We start from the raw sequence: 24,580 nt of genomic DNA, 5'->3' as shown, positions 1-24,580 counted from the left end.
TCAGAACGATTGATCTCGCGCAATTTGGTCATCATTTTTATATGTATCTTCATGCTGCAGCCCCTTGTAGGTGCATAACAACAATAAACATGCTCCTACAAAGGAAAAAACATCTAGAGCTATTTTTATTGATACCTCTTTTTCAAGAATAGCCCCGACGAGTGACATACCAGCAAGAATTCCAGTAATGACAAAAGCAAGAGTTGACAAGAACCTTAAGGGAGTTTTTGAAATGCGTTTTCCCCTAAGGCTTGTGGTTAAACTTACTGATAACCATGTAATTCCATGAAACAAATTCAGTAACCATCAATGCAGTGGTAATATATTACGGGTTTTGGTCACCTGCTGTACTAACCCCAAGCGAATAAGGACAAATACATTATTCCCAGGAAACCATTGTAAATAGCAGAAGGCAGAAGTCAACTGCAAACGTGAGAACCTAGAAAAGCAAACAAGAATGTTCGTGTACTTTACGGATGTTTTGTGAAACAAAGTGAATAAGAAGAACACCATGAGTATAACATCAAAACAAATGATCAACGCGTGATTGATACATGATGAAGGTTATACCCAATCAGTACTGCAAGGTTTCCCATTCACTTTCAAGCAATTTGATGCCCCACAAAATGCAGTCCAAATGTCCAGCATCTTCTTCTCCAATATCTAAGCCCTGAAATGAAATACCAGTCCATACATTTAGTCTTCAATTTGTATTCAACTACAATCCATGCAATGGGAAAAGTCAACTCCTAGTATCAAGAATGTAACAACAAGATCAGACTCGCAAAAAATAAGAAAAAATCTTCATGCTAGACAGTGAAAGATACACCATGCATTTAACAAACAATGAAAGATAAAAAAAACTAGACTACCAGAGTTTTGAAAAAAAAGGTTGAAGACACCAAACAGGTCAAACCAAAGTAGCAGAATGTAGAGGACAACAAAGGCGGACATGGCACAAACAGAAAGCAACATAATCCTTAAAACCAAAAACTAATTAATTGTTCATCCTTAAAACTCAGAGCTTAAAATAAGACAGAGGTGATAGAATATATGCGTCTACCACACGAGTCAGGGGACCAGGTCTCTTGACACAGTCAATTAACAGAATGCTCAAGAAACGGACAACTAATGCAAGTAATGAACAAGACAAGAGTTTTACGTGGAAAAACTCCTTGCTCAAGGGAGAAACAACCACGACCTGTCCAACAGGATTTTCAACCAATCTTCACTAGATGCAAGAGTAAAGTGATCTATTACAACCTATGTAACTAGATACAAATCCTCTTCACCCCTATGCTTGCAACATCCTATCACAAGACTTCAAGCCTAAGCAATATGACTATTGCCCACTACCCCAACTCACTCTAGTTGATGTAGACTTCAACACTCCGATCAAGGCTAGCTCTAGCAATGACTCGAAAATTAAGCAATATGACTATTGCCCACTACACAACCACCCCTAGGTTAATGTAGACTTTTCTAACTACTTCAATGCTAACTCTAGCAAAGAAGTCACAATGACACAATACAAAGAGAAGTAATCAATATTCCTTTATATGATAGGAACTGATTTTACAATGTTTAGCACACTAGACTCAACATTACAACAAAGCAACAATCTAAAACTATTCTTCAATAGTAGATCGATTAGGTACCTGCTAACTTGAGGAAGTGTTCTTTCTTTTGAGCGCACACACCACTTTTCCTTTGCCTTGTAAAAATGATGTATGAAAACTAAATTGTTTCATATCCCAAAGATAGTATTTAGTATATGGACGAAACAACCTGGTACCTTCTGATTGGCTGGACGTCTCTGTCGTCCAGCTACTGCCCACCAACCACAGCAGGTGGTGGCAGCTTTTATAGCTGGACCAAGTCGACTAGGTCCCCCGATCAGGTCCCATGGTTTGTAGTCTCTTCTGATTTTCCCCGATCAGGTCCCATGGTTTCTTTTACAGTTGTCTCCCATTTGGTATGTGACACACACTGATCATGGAACCAGGTCCACCAATCAGGTCCCATGGTTTGTTGATGCATCAAAACTTGAATTATAACCAGAGGTAAATAGGTAATTGAGGTTTTGCTGATCATTGGGATGTTTTTTAAAGTCTAAAAAGAATTCCATGACCAGCTCAAATCTATACATATCTCCTATGGTATTTTAAAAACGGCAAATACTAGATGAGTCTTTAAACGTGTCTACTTAATTATATCTCTTGTCTTTTGACCTTTTTGCCCTTTTAATATTATAAGCCTAAAGCTGGATCCATGAAAAATGCGTCACAAGGTGAAATTGATGAAGTATGGAGATGTGCCATAGGGCAGCTGCTAAACTTCCAACTACTTAATCATTGAATTGAACAAATTAAGAACACATATTTTATGTAAAAATATGTTCACAGGTGCTCTGTTGTCCTAATTTCTTTATTTCCTTTGCAAACACAATTCACACTATCCTAATTAGCAGTGCCTTTGTTACCTGTATCAAAATTTTTTATATATATAATCAGACATGTGCATTAGAATAAAGAACTCTAACAAGTTAAACTCCCTCTTTAGTACATTAGTGGTCATTAATAAACTAACCGCTAACACATGTTACGTTGTTTGAGCACATTAATATCACATGATGATATGGCATCTTAGGTCCAGAGTTTCCCTTCAACTACTCGTACGCCATCCTGTACCCACTAATTAACTCTTCCAGGAAAGTGTATTCAACCTGATATCATAAGCATCTATCTGCTTGATGACATTATTGTATGCATGCCTTGTTTATGCGTACGGGACGTCCTTTCAAATCAACCATAATGTTCTATTAAACACACACATTTCCCATACATAGCCACCAGATCATTCCTAATAAATAGGGAAGAATCGAGACCCTTCTTGCCAACAGCATCGTCAATCTGCCCCCTCAAATTATGGAAGCCAAAACAAGCTTTAAGAACAAAGGGAAATGTATAGTGATCAGGGCTAACATCTCGTTTACACTTACCTTTATTGACAAAATTCGCATCTTGATAGAACTTGTTATTCACATAGCTCCTGATCATGACATTCACATTCATGTCAGGTATTTTGTCAAACAGCTGGGAGTAACAAATGCTTGGCCACAACAGCATCCATTTGATGGCAAGAGACGTGTTGCAGATAGACCCAGATTGAAAATGATCTTGGAATGAAGTTTCTTCAGTGTTTCCATATTTGGGTGTCCATTCGTCTGATATACCACTGGAAGTAACTTCCTCTAAATGTAAGAGTAGCTCAGCTGGGTTTTCGTCACTGTTTGGACATATGAATCAGAAGTGGAACTTTGGCGGCAAAGAAGTTGAGGACTTGCAATGGATGTCATGAAACAGCAGCTTACAAGATTTTGAAGACTGCTCAAATAACTTATCCACTGAAGTGCATGCATCCTACGTAGAATTGCATTCCTTTTTAAAGTGGACAACAATGGAAGAGGGGGAAATAGTAAACGATAAAAGGAAAACAGTGATATTGTTAACTGTTGTATTTAGAAAAGTAATGACAACCAGCCTTGGTCAATCTCTACATTAATTGGGGAAACCATTTTCTGTTATTAACACTAACCTGTCAGTGCAGGAAAAGTTTTCTATATTTAAAAAAAGTAACTCAATAAAATAAAATAGCATGCTTCGCTCTTCACTCTAATTAGAGATATCATGCTTCAATTGCTACAACTGTATTCTTTCAATAAGTAACATAGCTATACTGGTGCAACTTGCCATCACCAATCCTGAAAGAGAGCCTTGGAAACAGAAGTAGAGCTCCGTTCTAGCTTTTCATCATCATTGCCATCATTTTGAGAGGATGACCATTTCTTTCCACTCATTGGTGTTTCATATACTACACTATGGTTACCTTTTTTTCGCTCTTTTCTTTTCAGTTCCTTCTGATCTTCACACTTTATTTTAACAGCCTTAAGCTGCTTTGGGGCCCAAACTCTTTGCAGATCTGGCATCCTCGTGAAAGATCCATATCGTCGAGCCTTCTCTCTCCGATCACGAGCTTCACTTAACTTGCGGGCATGTTCCTCTCCTCTGATCGCTTGGGAGCTCCCATCAATGTTTTCTGGTGGTCGGCAAAACTCATCCTCTGCTGAGACTGATAGTCGCATGTTGTTGGCTTCAGCCGTTTCATACCTCTCTTGTTTCTCCCTCCAGGACTGATTACTGTCCTCACTATTGAACAGATGAGCCCGCTTTTCATCTTCAACACCAAATGGAAGTAGATCCATTAATGTGTAAATTCTATTGACAACATCTTCGATAATGTTATGGTACCTGAATCATGTTGGATTTCTAGATTAGATCCCAGATAACAGTACTATGGTGTGGCATAAATTTTCTCATCTATGGAGAGCAAACAAGAGTCAATTATAATAAGGAGAACAGAGTGATTGTTTTCAATTCTGATGGCACAGAAAATGAAACCTGTATGATTGTAATTCATGAACAGATGTAGTGAATTAAGGTAATGGAGTTCGCTGAGTTCAGCATAACAGAACATAGCTTTATAGTAATGAAATGATTATCTGGTAGTAAATTGACAATTACATGGTCTCAAAACCATACATACCAAAAATCCCTAAGCCAATGTATGAAGTTTCTTTAAGAAGAACCAAAGTTTTAAACGGAGAAAAAAATCATGAGACTTCCACTAATGAAGTTGATTCTGTGATGATGAAATCAAAATAATCCTTGATGGTCTATAGAGCTATGGTAGGTCTAATCTTAGAAATTATCCTATTCTTGTTTATGTCAGTAAAATATAATCAGTGTATCTTGACAAGGAAAGAAGATGAGAAAACTTGAGCAAGGAGGATACACTAGAGGAAGCAATAAATAGCGAAGGAAGGATAAAACAAGGAAAAGAAATAATTGGGGTTGGTGAAATAGAAGGATTGGAAGGACAGAAGACCTATTTCTCATGCTGAATACTAGCCAGGAAAAATACCAAAAAGGGATTAAAAACTTGCTGTAAGGCATGAATCAGATCATCATGTTACAGGGGAAGAATGAGCTCTTTAGTTTCAAAGCAAAATATTTACCTTAATCGAATAGTGCGTTCAACATAATCATATAGGCTAAGATCACCATGAATCCCTCCTTCGACAAGATATTGAATGATCTCCAGAAAGGAGCAGATCTCTTTAACCAACTTCTGCTTGGAGGACTCCTTAATACTCTCAGAAAAGGTTGATCCAAGGATTTCCATCCGAAGCAATATCTGCATTTCAAATCTTATGAAAGTTGAGGAAAATGCACTATAAGTACAATATCAGTTCGTTTACTTCATAAAGCTGAATTTAATATGTAATAATTTACAAACAAAAGCAGGATGAAACTAATGGAAGGATACTCTCGAACAATATTTTCTGAGATTGAACTGAAATCAGATACTTCAGAGGGATCATCGTGCTTCAGCTTCTCTTTCATTTCTTTGGGCTTTCTTAGTAGGATCTTCATAAGTTCAGGTAAGAGAGTCTTGCAACATGAATCATTCGTTTTTGGAATTTGGGATTCACCTCCTATATTGTCATCTATCTCATACTTTTGGGATAATGCATGTATTGATGACTTCACTAGTCGTGCTGCTAAAGTGTGCAAGTCTCTTCCAGATTGTAGACCATGCTGGATTTTCTTTGGTAGATTATTGAAGAAGGCTTCTGCAGTTTCTGAGCATATAAGATGTGCATCTCCCTCCTGCATGAGGGTTGAATCGGAGGGAAACTGTGTAGAGAATGGCTGTTGCGGCTGTCTTTTATTTGAATCTGCAGCTGTTAGCAAGCACGTGCTGAACTTGTTGATTTGTTTCATCCAGCACTTCAAGAACTTCAGCTTCTTTGATTTCTCAATTTGTCTAGCAAAACAAATATCTACCAGCTCAAAATCATTACACTCAAATGCTGCCTTGAGGAATGAACTCCAAGTCAAATTCCTTGTTGAACACTTCTTGTTCTTTTTTCTTTTCCCATCCCCTAGTGAGTCATTCTTTTCCTTAGAGCTGCCACAGATCATGTCATTCATCTGCTTTAATTTTTTTCCGTAATCATGACCATCTTCAATTTTTGAAAGAAGAGCCAATTGCGCTGTCAAAGGCCTGAGAACACCCGTGATTGTATTTCCATTGCTATTTGATACAGTTACTGAAGCCGAATAGCTTTCTTTATATAAGAAACTGAGAAGAATTTTCCACAGGACTGTAGAATTTCCTTGGGCATGCTGACCCTTTACTCCAGATAGTACATCAAGGACTCCATCAACACAAGTATCATTACAGTAATTAGTTTTGCGTCTGGCAGACTCTTGCACTAGAACATAACTAGATGAGCATCCTTCAATCTTTTCTCCTACATTGCACTTCTGCACAGCCTTGAGATGCATATTAAACGAACCTCCACCAAGACAAGACCAAAATGTTTCTTCTTGATCACACCCTTCATTTTGCTTGTCTCCAAGTCCTAGTGTATTCAGAATATCTTCAGATCTAAGCTTAGGCAACGCTTTGAGATTGAGCAATTCAAGATCACATAACTTACATTCCAAAGGCTTTCCATTGACATCAAGAATCTCAAGATTCAGTTGTGCGGAACTTCTGTGAAGTGAACCAATGCTTTTCATAAAATCAAATGACACCCCAATTTCAGGATATATCAAGCCAAACGGAATCAGAGCAGAACCTAAAACAACAGAATCAGTTGAACTAATCCCCCAGCCAAAATTCTTAATTCCATTTTCCAACATGGACGACCATTCACCTTCATCAACAAATTCAACCTTCCCTCCATCCTTTTTTACATCTTTCGCGTCGATCCAGCTAAAATGAATTTTTCTATTATCAAAAGTGTTTCTCACAGGACCAAAAATCTCACTGAATTTGAACTTAAAACCTTCAAAATCCTTAAAAATCTCAGAATTCACATCCACATGCATATACTCAACTAGATCAATCAACGATCTAGAAATAGGAGAAAACAAAACAACCAAATTCTGAGATACCTTAAGAATCTCACCAGTTACCTTACCTGGAGGACACTCAATTTCAGACTCCCAAACATAGTCATGCACTAGCTGAAGCAAAGAACTGGCAGTGTGACAAGCCTTAGAACAATTCGCTTCCAATTCGACTGGCAGCGGAAAGAAACTTAGGATTTCGGTAATTGATTTCAGGATTTGAGACGGGTGGTTGAAACCGCGGGATAAGTTCGGAAAGAGGCGATTTACGGCGGAGGAGGAGCGGAGAGGGGAAAGCGAGGAGAAGAAAAAATTGAAAGCAAAAAGCGAGTTGCAGAGAGATGGGAAATTGAGGAGGCGCGTGGAGGTGGCGAGAATGGAGTTGAGGTAGTGTGTAGAGTTTGTAAGATTGAGAAGTGAATTTAGATCTATGAGGAGCACAATCCTTTGAGTTCTCGAGTAGTCTATAGGTTCCGCCATAGCTTTTGCAGATGCAGAGTGCTAACCTGAGCCGTATGTGTGTATGGCTGGTAAAGTCTACGCCTTGCGACAGTTCTAATTCTCCGTCGGATTTAATACGTGCCGGAAAGTTGTCTCCACCGCCGGATCTTTGATTTCAGAGAGAGTAGACTAACATGCGCGGTAGGTGCTTGAGTGGAGTTTAGGAAATTGGTGGAGACTACTGTGGCGGGAAACGGTAGCAGCGGGAAATGTTTTTGTTTTCAAAATGAAAAGAAAAAGATGATTGCTAAAATGAGCCGGGAAGAATCTCAAGCACGTGGTGAGCCGTGATACGCATGTGATGCGGCCACGCAATCTCTAAATAATTCCATCCGTTAAAACTGGATATGGATAATGATTGAATAGCTTAAAACTCCCTTAAAGTCGGATTTATTTATTAAGAGTCCGTTTGGATAGGCTTATAAGTTGGTCAAATCAATTTATGAGTCTTTTTTAGCTTATTGTGGTATTTGCCAAATAATTATTTTTATATTTCTTGTATTTTAACTAAATTTATAAATTACCCTTTTTATTTTTTTAACCATAAAATTCACATTATTTTCCTCATTTCTTCGTCATAAGCACTTTTATTCAAACACTCAACTGCTTATTTATAAAAATAATTTTCAGCACTTCAAAGTTCTAAAAGCACTTCATACATAAAAGTTATTTTTTTTAATCTCATTTAAACAGCTCTAAGTCTCCACCTAAATTATGAGGGGTCAGTTGATAGCGGTTTGGAGGTAAGTTATTTGGTCATATATAAAATTAGTTAGGTATTTAATTTATAATATAAATTTGTATAATTAATAAATGTATAAATTGTAAAGAAATTTATGTGAATTATTTTATGTGAGATAAAAAAATAAAATAATTATTTTAAATAACTAATATTTAAATAAAATAAACAACAACAACATACCCAATGAAATTTTATATGGGTCTGTGGAGGGTAAGATGTACGCAGATCTTACCACTACCTCATGGAGATAGAGAGGCTATTTCCGAAAGATCATCGGCTCAAAAGCCACAGTTCCAAGTAAGAGAGAAAAATAATATATATAACATAATGAAAAAAAAAACGATGCAAATTTTACAAAACAAAAATAATAAAAATAGCAAAGTAGGTGATAATCAAAGGCAATAACCACACAACTATAAAGGCACACCTAGGCCTACGATCACCCTACATCGACACACGCCAAGACACTAATCTATCCCACCTAGTCTTCTACCCTAATCCGCGACCTCCACTCATTTCTATCTAAGGTCATGTTCTCGATGATATGGAGTAGTGTCATATCTTGTCTAATCACCTCTCTCCAATACTTTTTCGGTCTACCCCTACTTCTCAGCATAACCCCCAACTCTAACCGCTCCCATTTCCTAATTAGGGCGTCGACACCCCTCATCTACACATACCTAAACCATCTCAGTCTCGCTTCTCTTATCTTATCTTCCATAAATGCCACTCTCACCTTCTCCTGAATAACCTCATTCTTAATCTTGTAACTCTTAGTGTACTCACACATCCATTTCATCATCCTCATTTCCGCAACATGCATCTTCTGAACATGAGAGTTCTTTATTGGCCAGCACTTCACTCCATATAACAACGCTGGTCTAACCACCATTCTGTAAAACTCACCTTTAAATTTAGGTGACACTTTCTTATCACACAAAATTCCAGAGACAAGCCTCCATTTTATCTATGCTATCCCAATGCGGTACGTGACATTATCATCGACGTCCCACTACTCTGAATGATGGATCGAAAATATTTAAATAAAATAATATATAATTTTTTTATAACTAATTTATACACTACTAATACTTGCATAACTCTAAAAGCACTTTTGAGATAAACATACTAAAAAATACTTTTAAAAAGTTTAGTCAGATACTCATTGTTACTCAAAAGTACTTTTAAAATTTATTAATCAAACATGATTGTTTCTCACCAAAAAAACTTTTTTGATAAACATTTTTCAAAGAAGTTGATTTGAACTGCCTATTTGAATTGACTTATTTTAAATATTTTAAAGTCAAAATAGTTTTTAAGCAATTTTATTATGTTTGAATAAAATAAAAAATATATATTTAAATACTTAGTATTAAACTAAAATAATAAAAATAAATCAAAAATCATAATTTAAACTTTTGACGTATAAGCTCATCCAAACTGATTCTCGAGGCATAGTAACATATTTATTAATTCGTGGGCTTCTAAACATAAAATAAAAATATTTCATATTATAAATTGATAACATCGAAATTTGAAATTTTGGTTACGTAAGTTGTTAACCTTTTTTGAAATTTGTATCGAAATGTAGCTTACTAAATGAAGACGACAAAATTGATGTCAAATAGTGTTTCGAAAAAATGAGGTAAAAGGGATTTTTGAGAGTGGAATGAAGGATAGGGGATTTCTATTTTTTTTTTGTTATAAATATTTAATTAGAGGTTAATTATGAAGAGATGGAGTTGAATTAGAATATTTAAAAGTTTAGGGTAAAAATTAAAAGATCAAAAACTTTTAATAAAATCCTAAATTCCATTCATTTGCTCCATTTCTTTTAACTTCTGTTCTCCATTTTCCTCTTCTCTTCTCTTCTCTTTTCTCCATTTTTTTAAACGTTGTTCTTCCTTTTTTCTTTCATCTTCTTCTTCTTCCTTAACTTCTTTACCTTTTTTCTTCTCCGTTTTTCCCTTTCTTTTCAATCTTTTTGTGTTTTCATCTTCTTCTTCTTCGGATGTTGTCATTCTCATTTTTTTCTTCACTTCGATTTGATTATGAAAATTATAAAAAAAAATTGATGAAAAGAGAAGAGAAAAGAAGGGAGGATATGTTGTTTATATAAACGTGAGTTGTTCAAGCAATCAAGAGATGTTGTTTAAACAACCCTAAGTTGTTTAGTTCAAACAACAAAAGTTGTTTAAACAATCAAAAATTATTTAAACAACCAAAAGTTGTTTAGTTCAAACAACCAGAAGATATTTAAACAACTCTAAGTTGTTTAAGTGTTTTTTATGATTCTTTAGTTAAAACAATAAGAATATTTTAAACATGATCTAGTTGTTTGGAGAAATATGAAAATATTTGCTAATTATTTTGGAAATCGAGATATAAAAATATTTGTTAGTTGTTTAGATAAATGTTTAAACATCTGCTAGTTGTTTGGAGGTGATGATGACGTGGAGGAGAGGTTGGGGGAGGATGGGGCTTAGGAGTGGATGAGGAGCAAGGAAAAAAAAAGAGGAGGTATTTTGTAAATTAAAAAAATTTGTGAGTTCTTAAAATATGTGTCATTATCACTAATTAATGAAGAGTCTCTTTTAACTAATTTTTAAAACTTGTGTCTTAAATCCTCAAATAGATAACTCAAAAGTCTCTTTTAATTCCAAGCCCCGTGTGTTTCATAGCAGTAATAATTTGATGATTGAGTTCGGGGTGAAAGAAAACGCAAATACGACGTCGTTGGTATCCTATCTTCTTATTCGGGATCGTTCTTAACACCAAATCCGAAGCAGAGCTGCTGAACAGCAGAACACAAATGTCGACAATTTCGGCAACATTTTTTAGATCATTATTCTCAATAGCTTCTCCGCCCCCTTCTACTTTTTCAAGATTCTTTCTTCCAACTCCTTTACTTTTACCCAAATTCCGTTCATGCCCCTATCCTCTTACTTCTTCATCTTCTTCTTCTCCGTCAAGGACAACGGTGTCATGTTCCAATTCTTCCGAAGAAACAGAAGTCTCTCATACACTGGAAGAATGGCTTCAGAAACTACCCGATAAGACTAAGCCTTTGTACTCTCATAGTTTGCCCTGTATAGAAGCCTGGTTGAGGAGTTTGGGGTTTTATCAGAGTGGAGATGATAGAGCTCTTTGGTTTGTAGAAAACCCAGATTGGCAGGCTCAGTTGTCACTGGATATCACTGAACTTCACATAAGGTTAGTCTTTAGTCTATTGCTTACATGAACATTTATGATAAAGATCATATTTTTAGTGTGTCTATTTGGTTAAATTTAGCTGCTCGTTACATGTGCTTGGTCACTGGTTCAAGCCGTAGCAGAATTGCAGGTTAACCTACTTGTAGCGAGAACTTTAGTGGACGGGCTGCTCTTTTGCTTGTGTGTTGTGGAATGAAATGGGTCTAACGGAAGCAGTAACAGAACCAAGATTTTCACTGGGGATTGAAAAAATAAAAAAGTAAACACAACAAGAATCCAAGGAGTTCAACATCTATTATATATACATAAAAAAATAATTTTAACCTTGTATATATAGTGTAATTTTTTGATGAATCCTTTCTGATTCCCCAGCTCCTCCCCTGAATGGAAGATGAATGCGAATGGATGATTCATCTAGCTGAACCCATTTAAGGTTTAGTTAATTGTGAGTGATTGATACTAATGTTTTGTGATTTTTGGAGTACTGTGACAATAAACAGATTACGGTGAAATTTAGGATTGAGGTTAACTTGAAAAAGCACCACTTATTGATAGGTTTTGGGTCTTATCCGATGGGGTCAGCTGCTTTCTTAACCGTTGTCATGTGCTGTATATGATTATAATTGGAGATTGAAGTGGTTAAGCCTTCCTAGATTTGGTATTACCAAGAAGGGTCTGTTTGATTGATTAATGTCAAGAAAAATCCGTATACATGTTATACTGTTTGAATTGCATTCTGTTGTTAAAGGATAATTTATAGAGAAACAGGTTAGACAAATTTGGCAGCAACATTAAGTTTTCACGACTTTGTTGGACCTAGTGGGTGGGGAATTTTTTTACTGGCTATAACAATCATATACCGGAGTTCTTATTGTAACAATGTTTAACTTTGTGAAGTTAAGATCCTCTGTAGTTAGCATGTTCCCTGCCCATTTTTCTTGATTTTGTGTTTTCAAGATGTTCATGATAAGAAGTTTGGCACCTAAGGGTGTGGCATAACAACCAATGAAGTGGGTGAAAACCATGGAAAACTAAGGTTCAAATCCAAGTAGAAATTTATTCCCATCTAAACTTACTCTATACCTGTGCTGATGGAAGTAACTGATAACTACTGAAATAGTGGAGGTGCACAACCTAACCTTACACCATTATTATCAAAGAAAGTGATGCTATATTGATTAGAAGTGTGATTGCATCTTAGGAAGGAAAATTCATGATTACAGCCTTAAGTCAAGTCTGGTGGATCTCATTTCATGGAAAAAAAAGGTCTGGTGGATATCTCTTTGGTGGCTGATGAACAGAATAGTGAAGTTTGATATGTTGTTGTTGTTATTGTTGATTTTAAGGTTTGGGAACTATTTTCCAGTGTCTCTACCTTTAAGTAAGTTAAACTTCTAAGGGCGACCTAGTAGTCAATGAAGTAGGTTGAGAACCATGAGCTCATGGGTTCAAATTGCATTAGTGGCAAAAACATCAGGTGATTTCTTCCCATCTATCCAAGCCAAGAGTTACCCGGTATCTGTGTTGGTGGGAGGTAACAGGTACCCCGTGGAATGTTTCTTAATTCACAAGATTTGAAATTGTGGTCTCAAGGTTCAATGGGACAATTTGCACACTGTTCTCTCGATTTTGTACTTGACCTCTTTTTCCTCTTTTTCTTTTTGTAGGTTTGGATTCTTATTCTCCTTCTAAGCAATTTATTTACCAAAATCGTTAGCATTCATATTCATGCATAGAGAAATTTTAATACTCAGATCATGCTTGATACTGAAAACCTGCTACAAGGATTGTAGCCGTGAACATGAGCATATGATGCAGATATGTCTTTTTTATTAGCATCTCTTGCTTTTTCCTATTGGATATATTATAGGATTTGTTTAATCTACTGTAAACTTCTTAGCACTTAATGGTATTATATTTACCATTGTGGGTATGATGCACTTGAGCAGAGGGTCTTTGGGAAACAGCCTCTCTACCTCTTTGAGGTAGTGGTAAGGTTTGCGTACACTCTACCCTCCTCAGACCCCACTTAATGGGATTTCACTATGTATGTTGTTGGTTGTTCGTATGATGCAAAAGAAGCCATCAGAAGTCCACATGTTTTCTTTTTAAAAAGTAAAACTGAACAAGTTAGCAGCATAATGACTAGCATTGGCAGGGAATGAGGGAAGCAATGGTTATCCGAAAAACCATTTTGCGGGGCTTGAAAATGCTGCGGAACATGGGTAATTATAGATATTATTGTATGTATGTGTTTACTTGTAGAAGAGCTTGGGCTTCAAAATGTTTCATCCTTTATAGAGGGAAAACTCTCTTTCGATGCAAACCATAGTTCTCGAGAAGTTTTGAAGAATTATATTACTTCTAGTTCTCCCAAGTCCTGACAATGTCATACTACAGTCAATAATTACTAGATCATACTAAACAATTTGTGATTGCTCTATAGTGGTAAGTTAATTGCAATATTCAAGGAATATTGCACTGCCAGTTTGAACTTTGATCTAATACAAGTTAATGTTTCTTGAAATACAGGTATCTGAAGAGAGGACCCGGAAATCTTGAAAAAGATGTAGATAGAAGATTTAGCTATGCACTGAGTAGGGAAGATATTGAAAATGCCATACTTGGAGGTCCATAAGGACAGACATTTTATGTGTGTATGCTAGGCAGCCATAACACTGTTCCATCTCAATTCCAAGCAACTCTAATGAGTAAAGTTTCCCAATAACTCATATAGATACACATACAGCGGGATCTGAATTCTTTTAGGAAGGAGATATGTAGAGATATATTGTGGGTTGGATCAAGTTTATGTTTCATAATGATTCAGGGGAAACATTGTTTACTTTTATAAATTACCTGGCTGATGCTCATCCATTTCTATTGCTGTTTTCTGTTCAGTATAAAAATTGACAAGAACGGGATTTTATACTAGTTTTCATACTGTTGTTAGAAAACTATTCATATTGTCAGAATTCTGTGGTTCTTTCCTCTCTCTTTTTATGGCTGGCTGCTTAATTCTTTAGGAGTATTTAGAGAAGTCAGGCCGTGATCCTGCTTGTGTCTGCGGTGAACAGCATGGTTACAGAAAACTCAAGAACATTTTCTCTTGGGAAATGCTGAGAGATCTGCCATTCTCGTTGATGAAATGCAGCACTCAGGTTTTCTGATACTGCACTGAAATTCTACTACCAAGTTTAGACAATCATATGCAGACTCTTGTTCAATCTTCCATTTTTGGCACACTCATTTAAATTTGTTGACAAATAACTGGTTCTACATAGGGTGGTAGTATAGATCAGGTGTAATACCAAGACGTTGGATTTGCCTCCATTTGAGGAGAAAGAGAAACCCTGTAGCACAAAACTTAAACTATCTCGTCACCTCTGATTGCTAGTTCCATCGCTAGGAATCTACTTTCTTTCATGATTGGTTAAATTGTTTGCAACTATGGACTATGGAGTTGTTTGTTTCATCCTTAATGGCGATGGAGAAATGCTACAGCTTATCAGTTGACAAAAACACAAGTGTGGTTCGAGTAAGAACTACATTTATACTGTTGGAAGATATACATCTGAGCGTACATCCCGATGAAAAATGATACAAAATCAAGAAGACTTGACATTAGCTACCGTACACGCTGGCTACCTACCAAGCTATCCAAATTGCACAATAGAATTTGGTGCATTAGTTCTTTTCTTTCTCAGCGAATTCTCCACATTGGTTTATGCTATTCTAGACTCCTACAATCAACATCGCGCTCAGCTCTGCCCTAATGGTGCCTCATTCAGGCATCCAAAAGAGTTGCAACTACACAGGGCAATGTGAGTTGGGCCCAAAAAAAGACGTTGCAAATGCACAATTAGCTTCAATGAGATTCAGCCGAGTGATAATGAGACCAATACTCCTTCACAAGTTGCCCGAATAATGAACCTTCTTGCGTCATCAGCTTCATTGGTTCATCATACTCCACTAGTTTCCCTGCAGCATTCACAACCAAAGTCGAAGTCATTACAGCTAAAACATTCTGGGATTAAGATTTCTGAAACTCTTAATATACTCACGTTTAAAAGTAAATAAACAGCTCTTACCATCACTAACGGCCAGAACCATAGTACAATCCATTACAGTGGGTATCCTATGGGCTACAGTAATAACAGTACTGTTGGCAAATTCTGTCCTGATAGTTTTCTGCAATATCATATCAGTAGCATTGTCAATTGATGCAGTTGCTTCGTCAAGCACCAAAATCTTAGCTTTCCTCAAAAGAGCACGTCCCAAACAGAACAATTGTCGTTGTCCCATGCTCCAGTTAGATCCATCTTCCACAACTGAAATGACACTAACATTGTTAACAGTACTCCAATTGGATAAAACAATCAGACATGTTCTTAGAAAAACTTACCCAATGAGTCGAGCCCCTTCTCTTTTTCCTCGACTGGCTCTTTTAGCTGACACTTTCCAAGTACCTCCCATATTTCCTCATCAGTATGCTGACACAAGGGATCCAAGTTGTATCTTACTGTTCCATTGAAGAGTGTAGGGTCCTGAGGTATAATCCCAAAACGGGACCTTAAATCATGAAGACCAATTTTAGAAATGTCAATTCCATCTACCAAAATCCTTCCACCTGATGGCTCCACTAATCGAAATAATGCACCAATGAGTGTAGTCTTGCCACTGCCAGTCCGGCCAACAATACCAATTTTATGGCCTCCTTCAAATGTACAACTGATGCCCCTAAGAACAAGCGGGGAATCTTCCCTATATCTGATCTGTTTTGGATAAACAATGATTCAGAATGATGAACGTTCTGAATACAAGAAAATTAGAATGGTGAGACCAAGTTTACCTGCAAATCTTGTATTTCAACTTTACCCCTTGTTGGCCAATTGACTGGTGGACGGTTCTCTTTAACAATCTCAGGTGCTTCACTTGGAATATGCATATACTGGTTAAGTCTTTCTACAGAAATTATGTAATTTGCTAGTGTGCACTGGTTTTGAATGGAAAAAACAAGAGACATGTTCAAGGAAAGACCATAGGACAAAGCCATCCCAATAAATCCTGCAAAAGTATAATAAACATTAGGCGAAAAGTTAAGAAACAATAATATTGAATATTGGTTCATGGCATACCTGAACTGAAAGTTCCAGAAGGAAGCAAAACCATGCAGAGTGCCGAAGATGCAAGAACAGTTGCACTAATAGTTTCCAGTCGTTGAATCAACCACTCGTTTGCTGCAAAATTGTGGAAGAAAGGACTGGCATTTATATCAATAAGCTCAAAAGTCTTCGTGAAAAATCTATCTTCCTCTTTGAATGCCCTTATAGTCAAGGCTCCAGCAATAGATTCAGCAAGATGGTTAGCCACAAATGATTTGGTAGTACCATTTATACGCATCAACTCTTTGGCTGATGCATAATAGTATTTCTGCCAAGAGTAAGAGAAAAAGTTCGAAGTATTGTTTATCAGTTACTGCTGGCACATAAGAGAATAGTGCTGCAAAATAAAATAGCCAACTCTTACCTGCAACTGAATGGCCAAATAAACCATTGGGATGGAAATAGCCAGAACTTGCCAAGTCACAACAGCTAGCACTATAAGATTCGAATAGAAGTTTGTGGTAGCTCCAAAAGCGAAAATCAAGTTGAATGGAATATCAAGATCAACTATACTCAAATCTGATGAGACCTGCATCCACAAGTTTGGGGTAGCAAAAATGGTTAGGTCCATAAACATCTTTAATATCCCTATGATAGCTTGTTTTTCGAGGTTCATGTTTGAGATATTTACCCGGCTTAATATCCTCCCTAAAGGTGTAGAGTCATAAAATGACATGGGAGCACGAAAAAGAGAATCTAATAGCTCTGAGAACAAGGACTTTGATGATTGCAAACCCAAGAAAACCGTTGATAGGGATCTAGAGAGCAAAAACAGCGTTGAAACAGCTCCAATTACCAAGTAAACTGCAATCAGTCTCAGAGTGCTAACTTGGGGATTATCAACATTTGCAGCCATCCAGGAGTTCTGAGTTACCTGACCAATCACAAATGTTACGTGCGAGAGTATAGCAATGGCAAAGAACAAGTATCCTTTGTTCTGATTTAGATATTGAACATAAGGCGTAAATCCGGTGTCTCCGACTTCTCTCTCCTCTAGCTTAATCAACTGATCACCCCCAGGGGCTATAGATTTTTTAGCAGTATCAGTCTTATGAATTTCTCTTGTATTTGATTCCCGCCTTGATGAAGAATTAACCTCTGCAACCCTTTCTGAACCAGCAGTCTCTTTGTGTGCATCAACCAAGTCCTGGAATTCTTTGCTTGAGCCCAATAATTGATGATAAGGAGCTGCATGTAAAATTTCTCCATCTGACATTAACTGTGAATAAAAGTAGACACATGTAAGGCCAACCATTCAGCTTCAAAGATCTATGTAATTTTTACAGAGAATATATCAGGAGTTCGAGAGTCTACTTCCTTCTTTTTCTATAAAAAATAAGCCATCGATGAGGAATCGTATTGGAAAGAGAGTGTAACAAGAGAAACTAACCAGAACCATATCAAAAGCTGGAAGAAAATCAACTTGATGGGTCACAAGTAAGACCGTCTTCCCTGAGAGAGCTTCCATGACGTATTCCTGCAAAAGAATAGTTCAGATTTGAGCTAACAAGTAATAAGAAATGATATGAAGCACAATAATATGAACAACATTCTCACATTGAATAGGCTACTAGCAGTATGGGCATCTACAGCACTAAACGGATCATCCAAGAGATATATATCAGCATTCTGATACAGCGCACGAGCAAGTTGAATGCGTTGCTTTTGACCACCACTAAGATTAACTCCTCTTTCACCTATTTCAGTGAGATCACCATATGGTAGCAATTCAAGGTCTTTTAACAGTGAACACTTTTCTAAAGTTTGCTGATACCTCTGGCTATCCAGTGGAGAACCAAACAAAATATTTTCTCGTATTGACCCCGTCTGAATCCATGCTGACTGAGAGACATAGGCAACTGTTCCAAAAACTTGAACCTGCAGAACACAGAGAATCTATAATCAGTTAGGAATATGGACTTGCTTCCTCAGCAATGCACTTAGTGAAGTGAACTATGAATGTGCCTACGATAAAGACTTCAAAAACCTTCTTATCGTTTCCTACCTAGAAAAGAAAACAGTAAGTAACAACTACAACTTACTGTTCCTTGGATACTTGGAACCTCTCCGAGAATTGCTGCCAGAAGAGTCGACTTTCCTGAGCCCACCTCCCCACATATAGCAATCTTCTCGCCGGGTCTAACCTCCAAATTAATGTTTCTAAGAGTAGGTCGAGGTGGATTCTCTTCCCATGAGAGATTAGCTGATTTCATAAATATGGCATGATCTGTACATCCAAAGTTGTATTTCTGCCTAACGTTTGCATTTTCCAGCTCAGGGGCCTCAAGGAACTTGACGATCCTTGCAAAGGAAACCTTGGCTTGAATCACCACACCAATAACGTCAGGAATGGTTCTTATTGGATCCTGAACCAGACGTAGAGTTGCTACAAAGGTGAAAACGTTGCTTGCGTATAGTGGAACACCTAGGAAATAACAAGCCCCAAATGTTGCAGCAGAGACCAAAACAGGTGATGACCAGAAAAGGAAGCTATTATATGCCTTTCGCAACTGAACAGCAGATAACCATTTCTCTTCTACTTTCCTCAAATTCTCAATGACACTCTTAAAATGAGTTTCCCATGCATATAATTTCAGAACTTTCATGTTAACAAGAGCCTCTGAGATAGCCTTGAGCCTATCATCTTGTGCAACCATTAGCTCGGACTGGAACCTGTGTTGCAACTTTGCAAGCGGAGTATTGCACAGCACAGTGAGAATAATCACTACCAAGGATGCAATAGTTGCAAGTCCAACTGCACGAAAGAGAATGATAAGTGCAAAGCAGAGCTGTACACTCGTTGTCCACGTCTGATGCAGCCAAAAAGGGAACTCTCCAATTCGATAAGCATCCACAGTAACATAGTTCATGATCTCACCACTAGAATGTGTCAGCTTAGCAGCATTGGATAGTCTTATTTGCTTCTTATAAATGGCCGCTGTGAGTAAAGACCTTACTTTTAGACCAATAAGTCTGCACCTGAAGTACCATTGCCTTTGTGACAAGGATTCCAAGTTCTTTGATATAAAAAGCAGAACAACCAATAAAAATCCTTCATTTTTAAAAGCTGCATCTCCTTCAGCAACCTTAATGAATGCATTAAGAAGCAGAGGACCAGCAGACAGAGTAGTTACTTTCAGTAGCGCGAAGAGTCCTGACACAATTAGCTCCTTCCGGTGACATAACACAATTGTCCTCAAAATGGACGGCTGGGAAGAGGGATCTACTTGTTTTTGTTTGTTCAGCAACTCCACAAACATTAAGTAACACGATTCAGCACGATCAGCCTCACGTAATTCGGGTATGTCTTCATCCTCAAGTGTTTTCTGTTTTCCCTTTTTCATCAGTGGATTCATCCACCAAAACGACATTATATTAAGAACCCCAGCCTTAGCAAAGGGAGTGACTATGCTAACAGAATCACTTTTACTAATTCCATTGGCATGACCATTTAACGGAGCATAAAGATCATTTCGATCTCTCTCTTCATCGTGATGCAGCCCCTTATAGGTGCATAACAACAATAAACATGCTCCTACAAAGTACAAAACATCTAGACCTATCTTAATCGTTACCTCTTTATCAAGAATAGCCGCGACAAGTGACATACCAGCAAGAATTCCAGCAAAGACAAAAACAAGAATTGACAAGAGCCTTAAAGGGGTTCTTGAAATATGTTTTCCCCTAAGGCTTGCAATTAAACCTACTGACAACCATGTTATCCCATGAAACAAAGTCAGTAACCACCAATGAAGTGGTAATGCACTACGCGTCTTCTTGAGTTGTTCTTCAAGCATCCAAATGAACAAGGACAGATACAGTATTCCCAAGAAACCATTGAAAATAGCACAAGTCAACTGCGAACGTGAGAACCTAACAAGGGATGAAGGAACATTTGTGTATTTTAAGGATGTGAATATCAAGAACAACATGAGTACAACATCACAACAAATTATGAATGCATGATTGATACAGGATGACGGTTGTGCCACGGACACCCAATCAATATTGCAAGGCTTTCCACAAAATACAGCCCAAATGTCCTCCATCTCCTTCTGCCAATCTCTTAAGCCCTGGAAATAAATGAAGTTCCAATTCCAAAGATTCAAACTTTAATTTTGTATTCAATCGAAACAGATTTAAAAAAAAAATAACAATTGTTATAATGAAGAATTATTGTAAGCCACAACTTCATAATCAATAATTGAAAAAGAGTAGCCAAAAAGGTGAAAAGGAACTTGATGTGCCTTTATTATATTACAACATAAAAGTGATCACACCACTAATCACTATAACAAGGTGGAAAGAATACAAAAATTAGAACAATAAGCTTGAACGGTTCCAAGAGAACAGGGAGCGGTTTTCTCAAGGCCTGAATATATAGTATACAAAACTCCCTCCATATAATATAAATTATATTATAACAAAGACAATCTCATGACATGCTGCGAGATCCAAATTAATGCATTTAAGATTTAAGAAAGAGTAAGTACCTAAGAAGACCGTGATGGAGTTGACAACTGAGGGCGATAATGTTAACTTAAGACTCTATATATAAGTGTTACTATGTGATGTGTTGCAAATTGCAATTTTATAGCGTCAGTGCTCACGTCTCTCTAACAAAGTTTTGTTGTCGTTTTTCGTTTATAGAGGCGTATCACATTCAGATGCTAATTCCCCCTTATCATTTCCCGTATTTGCCTTTTTATTATGGCTTTGTGATTGACCGAGACCCCATTCACGATTTAATCTCTATATTCAAAAAAATTAATATTAATTTTATTATATATTTAAGAGGGTTATGTTTATTACTTATTCATAATAATTTTCGTAAATTTATTATATTTCACATAGAAAGTTATGAATTTAATTGAACTCATACATATGAAGGTACATTTGCTTTCAAGGGTGGAGCTAGTAGCTCGCACGTGAGTTTGGCTGAATGCAATAGATTTTGCTCAAATAATATATTTGTGTTAATAAATTTATTAAATATGTACAAATATTAAATTTAAAATTTAGTCATTATTATTTACAATCGTCATTATAAAATTCAAAACCTATAAAATTAAAATATTAACTTCATCTCTGTCTTCTTCTAATGTTTGGTACACAGAAAAATGTTTTAATTCCATCTAAAATATTTTCCTAAAAAGTATTTCATTTTTTTTTTAAAAGGAGATTTTTAAACTTATTTTTTAATGTTTAATATGAAACTAATAAAAATATTATTATAAACATATTTATATGCAATTTAACAAAACACTATAGGGTAGAATGGGATGTGAAAATGGGGGTTCCAAGGTTAGGATGGTCAAGGGTTGGGGGTAGGGAGCGTCAAACTGGCGGGAGAAAAAATGAGAACTTATTTTTTCTACTTCTATTAAGAAAGTCATTTTCTTTATTTTTAATAAACTTATTTTCCTTGAAAAATGTATCTTAAAAAAAATTGATCAACCAAATATAAAAAATAATTAAAAAATATTTTGTTTTCATATCAAACACACCCTACGGAATATGCAATTGTGAGTTTAACATACTTGTCCAAATTCTGAGTACGTCTAATTATAGAAGGGTTTTTAACTTATATTCCAAGTCGCCGATTTGTGAAATTAAATATGTCAGATCATTTAGGTAGCTATAAAAGACTTTTAAAACTTCTAATTTTAAATTTGTCTTTATCTTTATGTAACTATAAAAACTTTTCATTATAGTATGAAATTAAAAATTAAAATAAAATTATTTCAACTATGAAAATATGCATTTTTTCTTTAACGAATCAGTAAAAAACAATATTAAGCAAAGTGGAATAAAGGAAATGTGAGGGGAATCTTAGTAATTGGTTGACTTCGAGTTTATCATACATATTTAAATAACCTATTTAAAAAAAGTAGCTTTCATCCCAAAAAGAACTTGAAATCTTTTATTGCATTATGTTGCTCGACAAGTCCATATTGTATATATTTTATGCAAGTGGTTGAGCGTTAAAGCTTACATTAATTTCGATCCACATATTTCCTGATAAAGATTGATCACATATTCAATATAAAGAGTTCAAATATTTTTACTATATTTTTTTCAAGGGTCATTAATCATGGTAATTAAGATGCATGCATGGTTGGAAAAAATAGAATATATTCCATTGCGGATCTTATTCTTATATCTCAAAGATAGATAAATTATTTTTAAAAGATCCTCGATATAACTTATGTTTATCAAAATAATTTTTAAAATAAAATAAAATACAAAAATAAAGAATTGATTAAGATGCACGTAGCCTAATATTTTAATTCAGGTTTAAAATTCTTCTTTTTAATTGTTGTTTCTGATCTTTTTTGCATACCATAATAACATATGGACAGGTGGGGTGGACGTGACCAAAAAAGCTTTGTTGGCATGGGATAAAGTATGTCTTCCAAGAGAACTGCTGGTGGGATGAATATAATTGATATCACAGTGTGGAATAGAGCTGCTGTCAGTAAACTCTTGTGTAATCTTTGCTGTAAGAAGGATAGTCTATGGGTTAAATGGGTCCATTGCTACTACAAAAAGAACTGTCCTGTGTGGAGTTGCAACCCAGCTCAAGCCTCATGGGTGGTACAAAAGATATTGAAGATCAAGACATATATTATGGAAGCGGGATTTACAGAAGATGACCTCAGTTCTATGCTTGAGTTCCCTATCAAGAAAATATATGCGGCAATGAGGGGTATATATCAGAAAATTCAATGGAGCAGAATCATATGTAACAATCAAGGATCACCAAAATGGATATTCATATTCAGACTTGCAGCTTTGAGGAGACTACATACTAAAGATAGGCTGTTGAAATGGGGAATCATAGATGAACAGCAATGTGTATTTTGTGACGCAGGAACGGAAACAACTGACTATTTATTTTTCGAATGTCCTTATGGTGCAGAAGTTTGGTCTAGATTGTTGATGTGGATTAGGTGTCCCAAGACAAGCTAGCTATGTCGTGGCGAAAAGAACTTCACTGGGCATGCACAAATGCCAAGGGCAAAGGAGCTCTAGCAGCCATATACAAGATGTGTCTAGCAGCAGCTGTGTATCATGTTTGGATACAGAGAAACCAAAGGATTTTTCAAGCCAAGAACAACATAACATGGTCAATCACAAGGAGGATCATAGAAGAGGTGTTTATCAGAGGGCTCCGCTACCCAAAAATTGCAAAAAGACTGGAAGCGCTGAACTTCTATCCTTAGACTCCTAGGTTTGGTAATTGCTTATGGTGTTTTGATGAAGCAGGGGATAGATTTTGCTAACTGCTTGGTTGTATGCCAGACTATCCACGCAACGTCCCCAACCTCCAACCCTATCTTTTGAACATCCCCCTGCTCATCACACATGAACCCTTATTCTCCATCCCAGCTCACTCTCATATTATTTTTTTAGATTATATATAAATATTATTGAAATAATATATTTTTTTTACTTATTCACATACTCGTAAAAGAAAGGCCAAAAATCTTTATTGGAGCAGCCAAAAGAGTTCAAAGGAGAGATGATGAAAAAGGGTAACAAAACTTGAGGAAATGAGATCTTTTGTCTTTTTACGATTTAAACAAAAGAAAATATCTTTTTTAGTTTTTTTATGCGTAAAAACGAATATTTCTTAGATGTAAATATGAAAATATTTTGTAAAAATATCCTAAAACTATTTATTTATTTTTGTAAAAGCACAATTTAATGAAGGCACTGAATTTATTTAATGCATTGTCCCACCAAAAATTGTGGCTTCATGTTAAACTGATTTAATGCAGAAACTCCTCACTACTTAAAAAAAACGTGAAAAACATCGATGGACAAAATTGAGGGATTCCTTCGGAAAGTCAAATGATTTTTTTAGAAAAAAAATCGACGAACTTCTATCTGTTATTTTCACGCATAAATGCATGAAAGCTATTAAAAAAAACCAATAAGAAAATCGACGAATGTTGGTTAATATCACATAA

General features: G+C 36.2%; 3 protein-coding genes and 1 pseudogene across 3 annotated transcripts; 1 reads left to right on the top strand and 3 right to left on the bottom strand.

The window, feature by feature from the left end:
- LOC129894555 (uncharacterized) lies at nucleotides 1–648 on the bottom strand (annotated as a pseudogene).
- A 2,916-nt stretch (nucleotides 649–3,564) lies between these two features.
- LOC129894228 (uncharacterized) lies at nucleotides 3,565–7,685 on the bottom strand. Its single transcript, XM_055969810.1, has 3 exons — nucleotides 5,389–7,685; nucleotides 5,078–5,269; nucleotides 3,565–4,310 (listed from the first exon to the last, which is right to left on the bottom strand). The coding sequence occupies exons 1-3, from the start codon at nucleotides 7,461–7,463 to the stop codon at nucleotides 3,755–3,757; spliced, it is 2,823 nt and encodes a 940-aa protein (XP_055825785.1). The 5' UTR covers nucleotides 7,464–7,685; the 3' UTR covers nucleotides 3,565–3,754.
- Nucleotides 7,686–10,938: 3,253 nt separating this feature from the next.
- On the top strand, nucleotides 10,939–14,373 carry LOC129894229 (uncharacterized). Its single transcript, XM_055969811.1, has 2 exons — nucleotides 10,939–11,439; nucleotides 13,972–14,373. Exons 1-2 carry the CDS (start codon nucleotides 11,039–11,041, stop codon nucleotides 14,075–14,077), a joined length of 507 nt encoding a protein of 168 aa, XP_055825786.1. The 5' UTR covers nucleotides 10,939–11,038; the 3' UTR covers nucleotides 14,078–14,373.
- A 596-nt stretch (nucleotides 14,374–14,969) lies between these two features.
- Nucleotides 14,970–20,807, bottom strand: LOC129894226 (ABC transporter C family member 10-like). Its single transcript, XM_055969809.1, has 10 exons — nucleotides 18,647–20,807; nucleotides 18,162–18,482; nucleotides 17,995–18,081; nucleotides 17,236–17,823; nucleotides 16,969–17,133; nucleotides 16,578–16,872; nucleotides 16,292–16,506; nucleotides 15,845–16,214; nucleotides 15,531–15,770; nucleotides 14,970–15,420 (listed from the first exon to the last, which is right to left on the bottom strand). The coding sequence occupies exons 1-10, from the start codon at nucleotides 20,651–20,653 to the stop codon at nucleotides 15,308–15,310; spliced, it is 4,401 nt and encodes a 1,466-aa protein (XP_055825784.1). The 5' UTR covers nucleotides 20,654–20,807; the 3' UTR covers nucleotides 14,970–15,307.
- Between the last annotated feature and the right edge of the window lie 3,773 nt (nucleotides 20,808–24,580).

This window comes from Solanum dulcamara, chromosome 7 (assembly GCF_947179165.1).
Source record: "Solanum dulcamara chromosome 7, daSolDulc1.2, whole genome shotgun sequence".
NCBI lineage: Eukaryota > Viridiplantae > Streptophyta > Magnoliopsida > Solanales > Solanaceae > Solanum > Solanum dulcamara.
This window is presented reverse-complemented; position numbering and strand designations above follow the sequence as displayed.

Bases quoted from the DNA above. Each gene is read 5' to 3' on its own strand.
- LOC129894229 (XM_055969811.1), top strand. From the start codon at position 11,039: ATGTCGACAATTTCGGCAACATTTTTTAGATCATTATTCTCAATAGCT. The intron at 11,440-13,971 runs GTTAGTCTTTAG...CTTGAAATACAG, and splicing joins ATCACTGAACTTCACATAAG to GTATCTGAAGAGAGGACCCG.
- LOC129894228 (XM_055969810.1), bottom strand. From the start codon at position 7,463: ATGGCGGAACCTATAGACTACTCGAGAACTCAAAGGATTGTGCTCCTC. The intron at 5,270-5,388 runs GTATCCTTCCAT...AACTTTCATAAG, and splicing joins TCAGAAAATATTGTTCGAGA to ATTTGAAATGCAGATATTGC. The intron at 4,311-5,077 runs GTAAATATTTTG...AACATGATTCAG, and splicing joins GAACGCACTATTCGATTAAG to GTACCATAACATTATCGAAG.
- LOC129894226 (XM_055969809.1), bottom strand. From the start codon at position 20,653: ATGGAGGACATTTGGGCTGTATTTTGTGGAAAGCCTTGCAATATTGAT. The intron at 16,873-16,968 runs GTAAGAGTTGGC...TACTCTTGGCAG, and splicing joins ATTTGGCCATTCAGTTGCAG to AAATACTATTATGCATCAGC. The intron at 16,215-16,291 runs GTAAACTTGGTC...TATCCAAAACAG, and splicing joins TTGAAATACAAGATTTGCAG to ATCAGATATAGGGAAGATTC.